Below are 17,299 nucleotides of genomic sequence, written 5' to 3'. Positions count from 1 at the left end.
AGCTTCTTTAGACCTTGTCAGTGAGGTGCTGTTTGGCCATGTAGGCACAGTGATCGAGGGGTTGGAGTCCGCTTCCACAGCAGCACATGCCTATTCCATTCAAAAAGACTACCAGCAACGGTCATGCACTAAAGCTGGCTTAAGATTTAAGCTCAGGGCAGTGCCTATATTTAGCACAGTAGCTGGAGTATGCAGTGGCACCGGAGGGTGTGTCCCCACCTACACAAGATTTCACTGAGGCCCAATTTATCATCCTAGCATTAAGTCTTGTTTCCCTGTACATGTTCTCCACTAATTTCTTTGCCTTCTCTGGTGTCAACCTTCAATTATCCAGTTTTTCTAAATCTATTCTTATCCTGTTCCTACACATATTCTTGTATTCATCTTCCATTTCTTTCTATTTGTCTTCTTCCCAGATTATTTGTATTTCATGTCTCTTATTTATTTCCTCCCCAGATGCAAAAGATCAAGAACATTTTTCATAAGGAAGACAAAGAGAGCAAGGAAGAGATCCTCCCTGAGCCACAGGCCAACGGTGAGGTGGTCAACGCAGGGCCTATCATCTACTACATATATGAGGATGAAGAGGAGGAGGAAGAGGAGGATACTGAGCCTCCACCCGAGCCCCCACGACCAGTCAACGACAAGCCACACAAGTTTAAGGATCACTATCTGAAGAAACCAAAGTTCTGCGATGTTTGCGCGCGCATGATTGTCTGTGAGTAAACTGTCCTTGGCGTACCTCCTAGCAACATATAGTGTGATGGTAGACACCAAATTGGCGATACGCTTCCTCTGTTGGCAGATAGGGGCTCCTAACCGATGCAGTATTCCACTTAATGTTCACTGCAAGACTCAACCACTTGACCAAAAGATTGGGATGGTCGAATGGTTCATTTTACAGTTGGACGACTCATCTAACCTTCTAGAAGATACTACTGTCTGATCCATTTACTTTGCCTATTTTCTGCCTCTGACTGCTGATCTTTGCTTCTTCATTGGCTGTCTGTAATCCATTAACCAGATGACAACATTGATTGTGTGGCAGTGATTATTGGGATCCCAGAAAATCAAGGACCCCTGTAAAGTATGGCTCTAGAGCAGCGATCATCAAAGTACGGCCCGGGGACCGCATGTGGCCCTCCTAACCTCTACATGAGGCCCCCTAGGCAACAGCAGTCCTGGGCTGCTGTTTGCTTGACTAAACACTAATGTTAAAACAATGTTAAATATACCAGCAAACATTTATTTAAAGTTAAGGCGGAAACATCTTTCAAAAAACCTGTAAAAATATGAGTCTTTTTAAAATTCAAAAAGGGGTATTTCATTAACATGCGGAACCTTTCCTTCTTAGTATTTGAGATTATATCAGTGGATTGAGAAGTGGTATTTTGAAAGTGAGAGTTTTCAAACATGAATTTAGAAAGATTCATTCTTCCACCTACCCTGACAACAATGCCAGTAGTGAACGAAGAGGCAAATCAGTTGTTACATGCACCCTCTGGGTGGCCTGGGTTCCTCATATACATGAACAACATTATCGTTTATTAACCTGTATGGCCGGGGGACGTCCGTACCAAGCCCACTCATTATTTCACCGCACCACGGCGGAATTCGCGCCTTTGTCAATGGGTTAAATCAAACATAGGAGAAAGTTTTATACAGCACACATCCTTCAAGTCATGTATTTTGAAGTCCTCTTAAATGTATAATGAAGAAACAGAAGGGAAAGTGAAATTAAACAGTTGCCTAAGATCATACAATGTTGTAAAGTAGGGTAGCCGAGATGAATCCCAGGTTTTCTGGTTTCACATTGTGCAGCCCTGCCACTACATATATATATATTTAGCTTCCCCTATAGCCGCCATACCACCTACTCTATCTCCCCCCCCCCCACCAGGTGAACTCCCATGCCCTGACCACTACCCTGCTGACATCAATGCGGCCCTCTGTCACATAACAGCCAAACATTTTGGCCCCTGGGGAAATGTTTGTGAGTACCCACACACTAGATGCATAGATTTTATTTTTGTAACAAACTATATTAGCATTTCTGGGAAACTTGGGGCACTGCAGTAATGAGCAATATAGCACAAACTCAGTGAATGCGACATTTAAGATAGTATATAGTTATAGATAAGTAATGTATTTTAGCTGATTTGGTGCGTGATTTGATATGAGGCATACAGCATAGGTGCAGGTTATGATATTGACTCTAATTGCATAAACAGGTAAGATAGATGAGTCCCACCAACTTAGAGGAACAGTGACAGGAAAGAAGGGGTAAAAGTAGGATGCAACAGGTATACAGGAAACTCAAAATGGTAAACAAGAAGATGCTGTGTCGCTGGGGCACCGTCGCTAGCATTGGCAAGGAAACAAGGAGGCTGTGGTAGGGAGGTCATGCGGCGGCGGGGGGGGGACTTAGGGGGCCGAGTACCCATAATCCTGTCAGGGCTCTAGAGACATATATGTGAAAATGTATTTTATTCATACAAGACAAAGTACAGGCGTTCACTACCATCACCTACCAGACAGCAACTGCATCCAGCAGTGCATTTTCTGCCACAATGGTGCCAATTATGTTATGGGAACAAACAACCACTATGTGCATCCTTTTTCGGTTGCATAGAGACCATTTATTCCCTCAAGTTCCGCCCACTCATGGATACTTTGCTGGGAAACTTTTGGGGGTACATTACCTTTGCTATGGTCCCGCTGGTAGTAGGTGTATCTATTTCCTGGCCCTCTGGACAGCCTGTGCTGCTAACCGACCCTGGTGGAGATGCGAACAGCATCAACATAAAAATCTATAGGTCTGTAAGCGTTATACCTTATTTATTAACAGTGGCTTGTTCTAATTCTCATGTGGAAAACACATTCCTTAAAAATATATTACTTCATGGGTTCTTCAAAGCCTCTCTTTTGGGTGTGTGTTTCTCCCAGGTTGGTACCCTATTCCGGGCATCTGAACATGTCAAAGAATCAGAACATTACAGTGTGCAGGAATAGATCTCTTCACCAGATTCCTAATAGGATCTGCTTGTCATGCCTGATGTCTTCTAAGATGGTTGCTGGCTTACATGCATTGAAGCTTGACCTGCAAAGAGCTCCCAGGGAGTAAGGTGTTGTGGGCCCCTCTCTTTGTCTTTGCTTGAAACCCTAAGAGACCGACCTTTTTAAGAAATGTGAAACATTACATGAGTTTTTGTTTGTGTTTTGAGATCATTCCTGTAGTAGGAAAGTTGTTCTCAATTTAGGGATCTGTAACGGATACCTATACTTAAGAACCACTTAAAAATGCATGACGTTTGTCTAGCTCAATTTCTATCTTAAACACTCCCAGTCAGTAGCTTACCTTTTCCTTAAGTACATGTCTGTGTATTGCCTCTTTTCTTAACACTGTGCTTACTTTTTCCTTTTTTGCTTCTTTTTTTGGCAAGTGAACAACAAGTTTGGGTTGAGGTGCAAGAACTGCAAGACCAACATTCATCATCACTGTGTGTCGTACGTGGAGTTCCAGAAATGCTTTGGCAAGATCGTAAGTTCAGGATTATTGCTCTGGTTGAGTCTGGTGTAAACTTACTAGTGAAGAGGCATGGAAGCAGGGGGTTGGGATCTGAGATTCAATTCTGGCTTGAGGACTTTCTTATTTTTAACGAGAAGTCGTGACGAAGTAGTCTACCCAAATGAGTGGGAACTATTACTATCACGTCACAAGCTGGTGAACATATCCTGCTCAGAGTTGAGCATGAGTAAAGACATTCTGACTTTTGAACCATGCATGTGAATTCTGCATCAGACTTTAATACTCCAGACGTGGCATCCAGAACTGGGCACACTGCTCTACATGTGGTCTCCAGACCTGGGTGCAGTACTCCAGACTGGATGAAAAACTCCAGATGAGGCCTCTTACATCAGGACAGTAATGCCAACTTAAGGTCTCCATCATAAGTCCTGAAGCCTCCAGAACTAGGCCCCAGATTTCTGATTCCCCGCTAACATGATGCAGTATCTCACACGGGGTCTCACCAGTGATGTTTTCAGTGGTGGGGCACATTTCATGTTTTTTCTGATGATGACACTTGCTTCCGTTACTGCCTGGGCTTTTTGCTTATTTTCATATGAATCTTCTCTCCCACTCTCAGCCTCCTGGTTTCCGAAGGGCCTACAGCTCACCCCTGTACAGCAATCAGCAAAACGCCTGTCTGAATGCCCTGCTGCCTTTCTGTAAGTACAGACACCTCGCTGTGACCCCTGGTCGTTCTGAGTCATTCTATATGCTCCAGACATTGTGGTTTGGCCATCGCTCTACCCATCACTGCACCTGCATCTCTTCCTCTACTGTCACCCGCAGTCAGTCACCAACCTGTCCTCCTTGCCTTAGGGCTCATGTTGTGCCAACCCTGTTTTTCCGCACTTTGCTTTTTCCTCAGTCAGAGCTCATCCTCTGAGAAATACTTAATTTGTCCTTACTCGCTCAAAAAAGTATTTCTGCCCTCAACCACTTCTCCTGTCACTGATCCTGCAGTCGCCATTCTGGCATCCCTTCCCTCTTCTGCCCTTACCTACCCTCGGTGATCTTAGAGTCCTAATAGTGTACTTTCCACCTGCCTTTTCTCCTTTTGCCCCTAACAGCCCACATCCTACACCTATGACTTAAAAATCCTTCTCTCCTAACTCAACTGTCGGTTCCCCTTCGATGTCCAACTGTTTGCCGATCTCAAGTGAATCACCTGAGATTTCTCTGTCTGTCCTTCCTCCTACAATCACACTTTGGCCATCAACTCTCCAGCAATCTCTTTTCCCCCGCGCCCTTTCTTTCTTCACTACTTGACAGTCCTCTGCCCACACTGCCCTCCACAGTCTTCCAACAATCTGAAAATCGTTTCCGCCAATCACATTTCTTCCTACTTCACCTCAGACGATGCTTGTCACAAAACAACGGGTTGTCTCTTTCTGTTCCACACTCGGTAGTTTTCCCAACCCCCTCCCAGAGCGTTTGGTTCCTGCCTTCCCTACTTGGTTTCCATCAATTGATGCTGTACCTGCCTTTTCACACCTTACCTTGTGACACTCCATGTATTTAACACACAACCTTTTGTGCTTGTTTTGGAACTTAGCTGCTGCCAATCGGACAGACCCTGTGTTCGACACACTCCGGACTGGGGTCATAATGGCGAACAAGGAGCGCAAGAAAGGACAGGAGGACAAGAAGAACGTGAGTCCACCCCCCCTCCCTTTAGAGTGTGTTAGAGTGCCCTCTTGAACACTTGTGTTTTCTCCTCAGAGTGTGTAAACGGGGTGCACAAGAGTGCACAAGGGTCAAATCAGGGCAAGTGTGGGACAACTGGTGTCCGTGGATCCAACTAATGAGAAAGATTTCTTATGCCCGAATCTGTTTTTATGAAAGCTGTTGTTTATTTCATTTGACCATCTTTCATAATTGTGTCTCGTTACATTACCCTTGCACCAGAGCGTGAAACAAAGAATGCTGCCAATTTATAGGAATATTCACAAACCTTGCTGTAATTCACCATAATTCCAATCATCATATTAGGCAAAGTACACCTCAATACATTAGAAAATCCATCTTTAAAAACACATATCCACCCTTCGCTAAATGCGCAATTTTAACCTTTCACACTTCATTTATAATAATCCCCACCAACATTTCAACATTAGGCTATCAATGGACAACGTTTATACATTGGTAGGGTTAGCTGCTACGAGAGCTTCCCCAACAGTGCATGGTTGGAAGTGACCTATTCTCCCCCAAACAGTGCGTGCTCTTGGAATTACCGTGCACCCCTAGGTCCTCATACAATTGTACACTTAGAACTTTCCACCGTGAAGGAAGTGTCCCGCTTGGACAACCCCTGAAGTGTGATGTATCAGTAGCTTCTCTGTTGTCCCATGTTAACGCACGAATACAGCTGTCTTGGCTCCCCTGGTCCCTGAAAGTGATTGGTCTGTCCATGAATGCCACCAGGCGTACATTTATTGACCTCTCATGAGAGGGGAGTCTCACATGTCTGCAGCGCTTGTCGCCTATACGTGCACAGCCCAGTATGCTATGCCTGGTCTCTCAAAGCAGGCGCTGTCCCACCATGAAGTTCAAGCCGCTACCCCAACATCTAGCCCCTACCCTCATGCACATTGCACGGGCAGGTCCTGACCTGTGTGCAATCCTTGCATGCAAGAGCACGTGACCCTGCCTCCCGCTGTATGTAAAGCGCTCACTCTTTTCCGCACATGTGAGCACCTGGCCCCCATGTATGTGTTTGTATGCAACCCCTGCCTTTGGTGTGTACTTAAACAGCTCCTAGTCGGCCCCTTGTACATTTGAGCAGTTGCTCTTCCTCCTGGCCACTCATTGGCAGTTCTTGCCCCCCCCCAGGTACGTTTCCTAGCCATCTCCCTGTGGCAAGCCCAGGAGCTGCCTCAGCCCATCCATGTGTTGGAGCTTGAGCTGTTCCCTGCCCATGCAACCAACATTGACTCCTTTTCACACTCAGTTTCTACTCCTCGCCTGCCCCGGCTTTGGCGGTGCGCAGTTGAGAATCCCCATGCTGATACGATGAGCCACACATTACATACATTAGTACTACTGCCCAGTGCACGCATGAGTAGGCCCTGCCACTCTCATGCCCACGTGAGTCTATCCATGTAGCCCCTCCCTCACTGGTCAGCTCTGAGTAGCCCTCAGGCCCGTGCTTGCCTCAGAGCCCCTCCAGTGGCCTCGCATAGAAACTGCTGTTCTCTTACTGCATCTCCGGTGGCTCGTTCTCTCTCTTTATTCATTCTATTTCCTCTGTCGTTCTTTTTTACCGGTGTTCCTGCTGTTCTCTCTCACCTCAAATCTCCATGGGTTTCGCGTAGCCCGCCACCATGATGGACGAGGAGCCTGAACTCCCAAAGCCTGAAGAAGGGAAGCCCGAGGAAGGTGGGTAGCATCGCACATAGACCTGTTCGGCTTTCCACGCTGTATTTCTAGTAATAGGTGGGAAAACTTGTGAAATACGAAATGGGTGAAATCCAAACACTTTTAACACTGTTTACAGAGCGAAACTGGGCTATACAAAACGCCAATATCCCATTTGTAGGTGAACCAGAGACATTAGCTAATTTCGATGCTTTGTGTGGAATTGTGCAGTTAGTGTGGTTCTCACTGGCATGTCCCAGGGTGTACCACACGAATCACACAGACTTCTCACGTTGTACCCAACCAGGCTGTTTATGAGTCTTCGTGGGATTCCCGGTTATATTTCAACTGATTTGTAATCTGTGGCAGTCAGAAGTGGATCAGTGAAACATAATGGATTTATATGGCAAGACAAGAGGCAAGCAATATGCATTTCCCCTTATTGTGGAATGAAAAATAACACTTCACCAAGCTGCATTTTGGCTGTTAAATTGCCTGCAGCTTGCCTGCCTTCCTTCAGGTGCTGTGACACTTGCATCAGAGTCCCCCCACCTTCATGGTCCTTCTGGAAAGGTGACAAGGCCCTCCTGTGTAGATGTCATGATGCGCACTGCACTGTGTGAGGCTCGGTTGTTCCACATGGAAACTTCAAGTGGGTCCAACTCATTAGTGGCAGCTCTTATCGGAGACAATGATTTGGGCAGAGGTCCACTCCCCTCCACCTTTCTTTCTCTCGTCTGAGTTCTGGCCTAATGCCAAAAACAGCTCCAATATAGTGGAAACACTGTCCTGGTGGATCAGAAAGTTAAAGTGTGGTCCTGAGGTTCCCAGAAAGGCCTTTTTATACTGGTTCGCTGCCTGGATGGGGTCTTGTACATGGGTTTTTTAAGGTGTTAGGCTACAAGTAGCCCCCAAAAGAATGGAGGTTCATTTTGGAAGAAGAGGACCTTGTAGGCACTTCTGAGTCTTTCACAAGGCATGGCGCAGTTACAGAGCGATCCTCCTGTGGTATGGAGTGGCTTCTGGGAGCCCATGTTGAAGGTGCTCCGGTATGCATCCTTAGGCCAGAGCGCAGCCCTGATTAGGTCTTGGAGAGAAAGTGCCAGCCCTGTGATGGTGAGTCTCCAAAATCTTTGTTCTGCTTTATCTGTCCCCCCAGATATCCTATGCTTGTCTTTCCCTAGATTGTTTTTGTAATTGACAAGGATCTGTTATAACCCTAGAAATACAAGATGGGATGACTGGCTGTATGTAGATGTGCGCCCAGTGGGGTGAGGCATGCGTCTTGAGCATTAGGGAACCCCCTACTGAACAGTAACATGGCATTGGAGGGGATCCAATTAGCATGGAGTCTTAAGCATTCCACAGTACAACGTGAAAGCAAATGATGGCTTTTGTGTTGTTTTTCTCCTGAAAGCAACACCCTCGTTTCCCGCATTGTAATTGTAATTGCATTTATATAGCGCTTACTACCCCTGATGAGGCGTTGAAGCGCTTTTTCGGCGGGTAGCACGCTACTCCGGGACCCATAGACGATTAGTGTTGAATTAGTATAGTGAAACATGCAAGTACATTGTAAGTGGTGGATAGGTTAGTGAGTTATTTGGATTTGGAATGATAGCAGAATGTTAGAGGAGGAAAAAGGTTTGTATTTATATAGCGCTTGTTGACGCACGCTATTCAGGAAGCCCGTAAAGGATTAGTGGTGAATTAATATGGTGAAATGTGAAGTAATTTCAGTGGTGGATATTAGTCAGTTATTTGGAGTGAGAAGGATAGGTAGTGTATGTGCTCTTAATGTTACCCTCATATTTAGCAGGATAAAAGCAGACTCTATGAATTCCTTTTAAAAAAAATGCTAATTTTCAGTAGTGCGCTAGTGAACATCTGCCTCGGCTTTATCGCCCCAGCACTGTGTGTCATGGACAGCCTTCTGCTCAGGCAAACTGCAAGCCTAGTTCACAAATCTTGTTTAAAATAAATACACACATTTATGCAAATCTGATGCTGTTTTCTTGTTTTTTCAGGGAACCCAGAAGCCGACAAGAAAGGAGAGAAAAATGCTCCAGATGACAAGGTACCTGGTTTTATTTTTCCGATAAGTGCCACCTGCCTTCTTATGTGCTACTCAAGTCTGCCATCTTGTGTGCTTGTCTCTGGTTCGCCATTATGTGCTACTTTATAGTGTGCCACAGTGTGTGCTACATTTAAGTCTGGCATCCTGTGGGCTGCTTGGCTTTCAAGTCTGGCATCTTGGGCCTGATTCACAAAGGTAAATTTACACCTGGTAGTAAGTTTACTTCTTTCTTGGAATTCACAAACTACGTGCAAGGTATCATGACTCCACACTCCCTATACTTATGTGTGCTGAGTTCTCTGCACCGGGACACTTCACAGTTTGAGCAGAAAACACAACACACATTAAGTGTAGGGAGCAGCAGCGTCCAGTGTGCGGAAGAGTGGGGGGGGGGGGTGCGGGTCTGCAAAATAAAAAAAATTAAAACAATTAAATTAAAAATTACCTGCAGCAGGCCGCGGTGTGCTCTTCTGCACCTCTCTTCGCAGGCACAGGCTCCCAGACTGCCCTGTGGCCAATCCTGGAGCTGCTCTCATGCATGAGAGCATCTTCAGGGTTGGCCTGAATGCCCACAATTTGTGCTCGTAGACTGACTGGGAGCCTGTCCCTGTTCTTTCCAACTCAGCAACGCAGCTGGGTTGTAGAGAGCTTCAATGCTCATGACGGTTGGGCCGGCTCGAGACAGTCTGCCAAAGTGCCATGCGGACTGAAGGCAGTTCACCACCATTCCTCCTGTCATCCCCCTGACCCTGCCCCCAACACTCGGCAGGAAAAGAAAAAGAATAAAACGTGTTTATTATCGTTTTTATTTTTCCTTTCCTGGCCTTTTGGGGGGCGACGCTCCTCCGCCATGGTGGAAGAACCGCCTCTGGTAGGGAGTGTAGAGTCTTAAAACTCGCCATGTAGTTTGTGAATTGCATTTTGTAGTACAACGTGCTACAAAGTGAAGCTCGTAAGTCAGGTCCCTTTTGTATGTCTTGAAGGCTATTTTATAGTCTGCCATATTGTCTGTGGCTGCCATCTTGTCTGTTCTGCCCTCTTCTCTGCTGCTTTAAGGCCTTCCTACTTGTGATGGACTTCAAGTCTACCTTCTTGATGATTTTGTTTTCCAAGTCTGCAACTTCTGTGAGATTTTCAAATTTATCATTTTAGGTTCCTTTTTCAAAAATTACCTATGGGATAACATTTGTGTTATAGTTTAAGGTTGGAGTCCAGGTTAGGATATACGTTAGTTAGCATAAGAGAAATGATATGTGTTCACCTTAATTTAAGGAAAGGGTGGTTGTAAAACATTCTCTTTATAAGTGAACTTATTGTGTAAGTTTCTCTCTAGGATTTCATTTTCATTAAAAATGTTATCGAGGTTTCATTGTATGTTATAGTGTAAACGAATATCATAGCTTTTTAAGGTATTCTTTATGTTGACATAAATCCATTGCTCGATTAGACACAAGTGTAATTTATTTAGATTTTGAAACCTTCCAAAGGCATTCCTTTAACAATTTCTAACACATCATGCTACTATCATAGAAAAACACAGAACAGCTCCAAGAAGACCACAACCAAGCCTAAAAAAGCACCTGAATGTGTTCTCTTTTGAGTGCTTTATATATGCATTTAAAGCAGATCTTCTTCGTGGTAGGTGCTCAGTGTTGCCTGTAACACATACAGTCCAGAATCTCTGCAATGGATGTTTTTTTAAAATAACATTTCCCTTTCAGAATGTTTCATTCTGGGAATGTTTTCTTGATTCATGGAGTGAATAAAGGTTTTCGGTACCTAGTATCATTACACGAGGATGCATCCGTGGTAAATGTGCATTCAATACAACTCTAAAAAAAAAAACGAATTTTGAGGTACAAGGTAATTTTGGGTCAAAATGTGAATTTTCCACAATATTATGATCACCTAAAATCCAATTTTCCTTCCAAATCGCAGAGATGATTTTTTTTACTGGTTGTTGAAAAATTATTGAATGACTGGATAGGCCTGGTTTAACGATATGTGGGGGTGATTTAGACACAGGTCAGCCCGCGGCTTGGAGGCCGATACAGTCATCCCTCTGGGCTGCGCCCCTCACAGCACTGCAGGTTTGCCTGCGGACACCATGTTTAAACCACCCACCATGCAAACTTTATTTTCAAGTAAAACTGCTCTACATATGTACCCATAACATTGACTGGTTCTTTCAAAGGAGAGGCTCTTCACCAGTCTGAGAACCAGCGCCAAGACACATGTTATGTGTTTGCAAGCACTATGAACGATGGGGTTAATTCTTGTGTTTCATTTTGCCAGAATAAGGCTGGCCCAAGAGCCGGGTTCCTGCAGACGCATTACTTTGTGGCACTGTATCGCTTTAAAGCCCTGGAGAAAGATGACTTGGATTTTCAGTGAGTTACGTTTTTTATTATATTTTTGGGGGGGACATGGGGTAAGCGTGGAAAAGTGAGTGGGGGAGGTTGGGAGATGCCACGTCATATGCAAAAATTGGTAGCTTAGCCTACATCCCTGCAATATGAAAATTGTGTTTTTAATATGTTTATTTTTCCATATTTGGAAATGGTGTTTAAAGGACATTATGCTAGGAGCTAGTTCCAAATTCACTGGGTGCTGTGCCGCTTTCTATATAGCATGCTGTTTTTCCGCTGAGACCCGACAGCTTGTGCCATATGTTAGGGTTTTACATATGCAGCTGTCCTTTACTCTACTGGGAGTGCATTTCGTTGCTGACCTAAATCTTTGGATAGTTAATGCCAGTGGAGGTCTGGTGGTTGTAAGAGTTGGTTCCATAGGAGGCTGGTCTTGGTGCGTTACATTCACGGAGTATTGTCCACTGTCCGCTACCATTCCTATGTGATTTTGAGTTTTTCCGTTTGTATCTCTTCCTTGAGTGACTTTACAACTTGTACATTTGCAATTTGCTTCTGTTTGTATATTTTCCTTGAATGACTTTACAACTTGTACATTTGCAATTTTTTTCTGTTTGTATCTCTTATGTAACTCGTGCAATCCAAAGTCCTTATGTAACGCAACTGGTTCTTTTGTACAGCGCTCTGACACCTTCGAGTAATGTTCGTGCTATATAAAATCACATTAAATAAATAAATAAACTGTAGTTTACCCTAAGCTTGCGCTTTCAGTACAGCGATACCTACACAGTCCTTCAGGACGACCATTGGTTGACCAGAAATCCCAACATCCATGTAAGAGGGACCAGGCACATTCCCCCGTCCTGTTCGGGGAGGCAAGTGGATCCTCCTTTTAGGATCCAGCTGTTTACTGAATGGGTAATTTGTCCCCAGATCATCGCATCCCAGACCCAGCGTTGGCTTTGGAAACCTCTTCCAATTAGTTATTGTTCCAAGCTCTCTGGAACTGGACAAAGGCAGTGGTACCACTTAATTTGAAAGCATTTGTGGACATGACTCCACATGCATATACCATTTCTTCCATATGGAATGATGTCTCGAAGCAGACTTGCTCCTCATAGTCTGGCAGACCTCTACACAGCGTTACGAAGAGCAGCAATCCACATTTTGTGAAAAGCCGCTAGAGTGAGAGATGCTGGGCAGTTTGTGTGGAACCAGCCCCGTGCCTCCTACCCTGGCCACGCTCCTTCCAGTTCCTGCAACTTCACCAGGAGTAAGTCTGTTATGGAGACACACTCGCAGTAAACCTCCAAAATCCGGGTTGCCAGTTACAAAAACTCCTGGTGGACTAAATGGGCGGAACCCGTTTGCTACACTGTGGTATTGAAATCCATAGACTCACAGCAAGCCTGTTCTTCCGACGGCCTCACCTCAGGGGGTGAAAGCTCACTCAACCTTCTCAGAAGAAAAAAAGCTTTCTTTTGTTAATTGACGGGCAGAATGCTGAGACTGACCATCTAGACTTGATTGATGCCATTCAAAAAAGGCCACAAGCTTCTACACTGAGTATCAATTAGGTATATAGCACATGCAAACAACACTATCTGAGGAAGTAGTCCATTCCTTTACCTATCTGGCTGCGATAAGTATGTGCTCGGAAAATGGGGAATACTGTGAGGTACCAGGAATACTCTTCTTTGGATATGAAGCACATTAAGCATGTTAGCTACCTACATCCTAATTATATGAGAAGAGCTGCTGAAATAGATCAGCCCTCCTACTGGGGAAAGAATGTTATGAATGTAGCATTTGGGTGGTGGAAGGCTTGAGAGTGGTGTATCAACTGCTGGCTCAGCTCCCAGGGAGAGGGTCAAAGGCATCTCTCCAAGGTGCCCGGCATGGCTCAGCTCCTTTTATACGTGTCCAGGAAATGTTGGAAAGGGTGCTCAGCCTTCAATTCAATAGCACAAGCTTTGTGCACACTGATGCCATCTTTACTCAGCAAGGCAGCTGAAGTGGTGTCAGTCCGAAATTACTGAAATGTCTAGCTGTCTGTCAGCCAGCCTAGCATAATGTGGAACACAAGTGAATGTCTTTGCCGTCATCGTGCACCATTAGGCCACTCTAGTTGGAAATCTACTCCCCTTGCCCCCCATATCAGTAGTGAGGGCAGCCGCGTAGAGTGGGTTGCCAGCTCCCAGGGCAACATTTTAAAAGAAAGTACTGCGTCCACTAACCTGTGGACCGCTAGCTCAGGAAGTGCTAATGGCCCATGGGCTGGGGGTGCAAAACGTTCTTTAAAAAATGTTTGCGCCCCTAAGAATTTTGCACCCGGGCAACCGCCCCTCTGGGCCCACCTCCCATGCTATGCCACTGAGTGAGGGCACCGGTCTCCCTAAAAGGACTAGAGTGCGTTCCTCTTTTCAAAGTTACTCTGGTTTCACAACATCTTCTTTTTCTTTGCTTTCTGTGCCATACAGGTGTCAATTTCATCAGAACCGTATGTATATGTTGAGGGAGGACCATCCTTAGACTTCGCTGGCACAATTTCGATATATTTCATTATTCTCATCTAAAGGCACACTCTCATTCTCATAAACATTGGCAGTAGGACTATCCTGGGACCAGGGTAATTGACGTTGTGTTATCTTGGTGCTGCGACATGAAGTAATACCGAAAAAGGCTTTGATAGTGTCCAGTCTTTCAGAACTGAATGACGTGGCAAGCCTCCCCTGAAGTCTCATTTTTGGAATCAGTGGATTTTATGTGCCACCAATCTTGGTTAGTCTAAATCTGGGGACCACAGCAAGGGCTTGGCCCTGGGATCGAAGACTGCGGGTGGGGACATAGAAAGAGATGCAGTTGGACAAAATTTCGGGGCCGATACCTCTTAAGATTTTAAAGGTCAAGCAAAGGACCTTAAAAAGAATACGCTTCCTTACAGGGAGCCAATGCAGGGAGCGGAGGACATTCGCCACCGGGCAAAATCTGGGTAGGCCAACAATGGCTGTAGCCGCAGCATTTTGAACCCGCTGCAGGCGAGTTAACTCAGCCTGGTTGGCCCCAGCCAGAAGAGAGCTAGCGTAGTCCAGACGAGAGATGATGGTTGCCTGGACTACAAGCTGTCTAGTTGGAGCGTCGAAGAATTTAAGAACAGGTCTTAATCCTCTTAACAGACCGAAACAACAGGCTGCAGTTTTTTTGGTATGCCCTACAAAAGTAAGGCCAGAGTCCAACCAGACCCCCAGATTTTTCACCTCCGACACCGGGGTCGGAGTGGGGCCCAGCTCAGAAGGCCACCACTGATCGCCCCATAGCTCTACTCCCTTCCCGACAACCATTACCTCCGTTTTCGTGGCGTTAAGCTGGAGACAGTTTCCTGTCAACCAGCTAGCCACTGCCTTCAGTCCAGACTGAAACCTGGGGGCAGCTTGTTCTGCATCCCCGCTGAGAGTAACCGCCAGCTGTGTGTCATCGGCATATGAGACCAAAGTTAGGCCCCACTGCCTCGCGACATCAGCCAGCGGTCTCACGTAAAGATTAAACAGCGTGGGACTCAGCGAGGACCCTTGCGGGACCCCCATGGCCAGAGGCTGGAAACTGGACGTGAAGGGAGGGATGGCAACACAGAAGGAGCGGTTGTCCAGGAAGGAGCGGAACCATTGCAGCGCCATACCACTGATACCAATCTCCTCGAGCCGATGCAGGAGGATGCTGTGAGATACCGTGTCGAAGGCGGCGCTGAGATCTAACAATATCAGCGCCGCCGTCTGACCAGCATCCAACCTTGCACGCAGATGTTCCACCATCACTAGAAGAGCGGTCTCCGTGCTGTGACCAGCACGGAAGCCATTCTGTGTGGGGTCGAGGGCATTGGTCCGGGCTAGATGTTCTGACAGGGCCAGATTGACATGGGCCTCTGTCAACTTTGCCGGCCAGGGTAACAGCGAGATGGGACGGAAGCTTTCAGGCTTAGACGGGTCCAAGGAAGGTTTTTTGATAATCGGGGACACCACCGCCTGCTTCCATTTAGTTGGAACTACCCCCGACTCCAAGGAGAGGTTGACAAGGGAACGCACAACAGGGCGTCCCATGAAGGTCTGATCTCGAAAGAGAGCAGGTCTCACTGGATCAGATGGCGACCCAGATTTAACTTGCAAAGCAAGTTTATCAATCTCTGCATAAGCACCCATCTCTTTCTCCCAGTCTCTGCATGAACACCCATCTCATCCTCCCAGTCTCTGCATAATCACCCATCTATTCCTCCCAGTCTCTGCATAAGCACCCATCTCTTCCTCCTAGTCTCTGCATAAGCACCCATCTCTTCCTCCCAGTATCTGCATAAGCACCCATCTCTTCCTCCCAGTCTCTGTATAAGCACCCATCTCTTCCTCCCAATCTCTGTATAAGAACCCATCTCCTCCTCCCAGTCTCTGCATAAGCACCCATCTCTACTTCCCAGTCTCTGACAGTTCCTTAGGCTGACATCCCTGGTTACCAAGCAGTGGGTGCAAGAGAGACTGTAGTGGCTCTAGCACCTCTAAATTCTTTTACAGCGTCGAACACACTGACAGTGACAGGAGGGATGAACTGTCTCCATTGTGCTTTCAGTCTAAGATGCTGCTTGACGGGTCACCTTGCCAGTCAGAGCATGTTGTCTGTCTGTGATGTGAGCTTGAACCCATTTCTATAACCAAAGTTCTCTGAGGTGGCTAAACTCATGCAGCGTTCAGAAAGCCTTAAATAGCTAGAACAAGCATTGGCATAGCCAATAGGTCTCACCTTTGGGACCTTATAAGTATTTAGATATGCAGCACAATATCCTTGGGGCAACAACATTAACTGTTGCATGGTTAAACACATATAAGGCCAGACCTATTGGCTATGCCAATGCTTGTTAATTGTCGAAGCAGAGCATTTCTCACGTTTAGACGGTAAAACGAGCCAGTGGTACTCTAATCGAGAGGGGGCATTGCGGACTGTTACTGCGGACACCGAACGAGGCATGATGTCTCCTTTAATCCCACAGCAGCATGCGACTCTCTGAGCACTGCAACTGTAGACTCGTGTTAATGCCGTCATTTATCCTGCACGATTCCTGCAAGCCTTCAGCATTTGTTTCTGTAGCCAAGCACTCGAGTGGTCCTCCGAGAGGCCTCCCACCTCGCATCGCTCGACAACGAGGGCCGCGCGGCTGTCAATAAAACAGCCCGGCCTATACAGCAATTCTCCCCAGGCACCAATCCCGGAGAACTCGCTTGTAACCGGCAAGTTAATGACGGATTTGTTTGTTACACATCCCTGAGGTGAAGTACTATGTCCTAATGAAGGAATCATTAAGCACCGGGGAATTGAGGCAATAGTAAGCTGTAATTAAAAGTAATATGTCATTAGAGGGGGAAATAACAGCAAAAAACATGTAAATAAGGAAGAGGGAAGAGTGTGATGAGCATAGGGCGGCACATCAGCTGTTTTTCTGAGCGTTTTAGAGCAATTAGAAAATAGCTTGTGTCTACAGGAGCCACCGAGCAACAATTGTGTGTTGTCATTTAATGAGGAAATCCCACCTAACTCAGTCAAGATGCCAACAAATAGAAGTCTGGATGAGCTGCTCCCGTCTGTGGTGGGTTGGACCAGTGATGCCGCCGAAGCGGGGGTTTAGAGTTAGACTGTGAATGACTAATGCTGAAACTCAAATGAAACAATGCACTAAGAAAAAAACGCGGCCTGCGCTGTGTTTAATGACTGTGAATAACTAATGCTGAAATAAGCAGCAGCTGTTTTCAAGCACACTCGTGCTTGTGGTGCCATTGGCCTTGCGGGAGTGAGCAACGGCCAATTAGCACGCTCGCCGCTTCTCGCTCCCACAAGGTGAATGCTGCCACAAGCACGAGTGTGCTTGAAAATGAGCAGACTGATGGGTAAAGG

General features: G+C 46.0%; 1 protein-coding gene across 3 annotated transcripts in view; it reads left to right on the top strand.

Annotated features, from left to right (window-relative positions):
- Nucleotides 1–17,299, top strand: part of STAC3 (SH3 and cysteine rich domain 3) — a 187,136-nt gene that overhangs the window by 158,122 nt on the left and 11,715 nt on the right. For all 3 annotated transcript variants that reach the window (XM_078688976.1, XM_078688979.1, XM_078688977.1), the window contains 7 exons: nt 457–718; nt 3,444–3,541; nt 4,149–4,230; nt 5,124–5,221; nt 6,883–6,946; nt 8,953–9,002; nt 11,298–11,392. In XM_078688976.1, coding sequence (XP_078545102.1) covers nt 457–718; nt 3,444–3,541; nt 4,149–4,230; nt 5,124–5,221; nt 6,883–6,946; nt 8,953–9,002; nt 11,298–11,392 — 749 coding nt within the window. The remainder of the gene's footprint in view (nt 1–456; nt 719–3,443; nt 3,542–4,148; nt 4,231–5,123; nt 5,222–6,882; nt 6,947–8,952; nt 9,003–11,297; nt 11,393–17,299) is intronic.

The sequence above is a fragment of the Lissotriton helveticus genome, chromosome 1_1, assembly GCF_964261635.1.
Source record: "Lissotriton helveticus chromosome 1_1, aLisHel1.1, whole genome shotgun sequence".
NCBI lineage: Eukaryota > Metazoa > Chordata > Amphibia > Caudata > Salamandridae > Lissotriton > Lissotriton helveticus.
The sequence above is the reverse complement of the archived record's forward strand: the minus strand, read 5'-3'. Positions and strand labels throughout refer to the sequence as shown.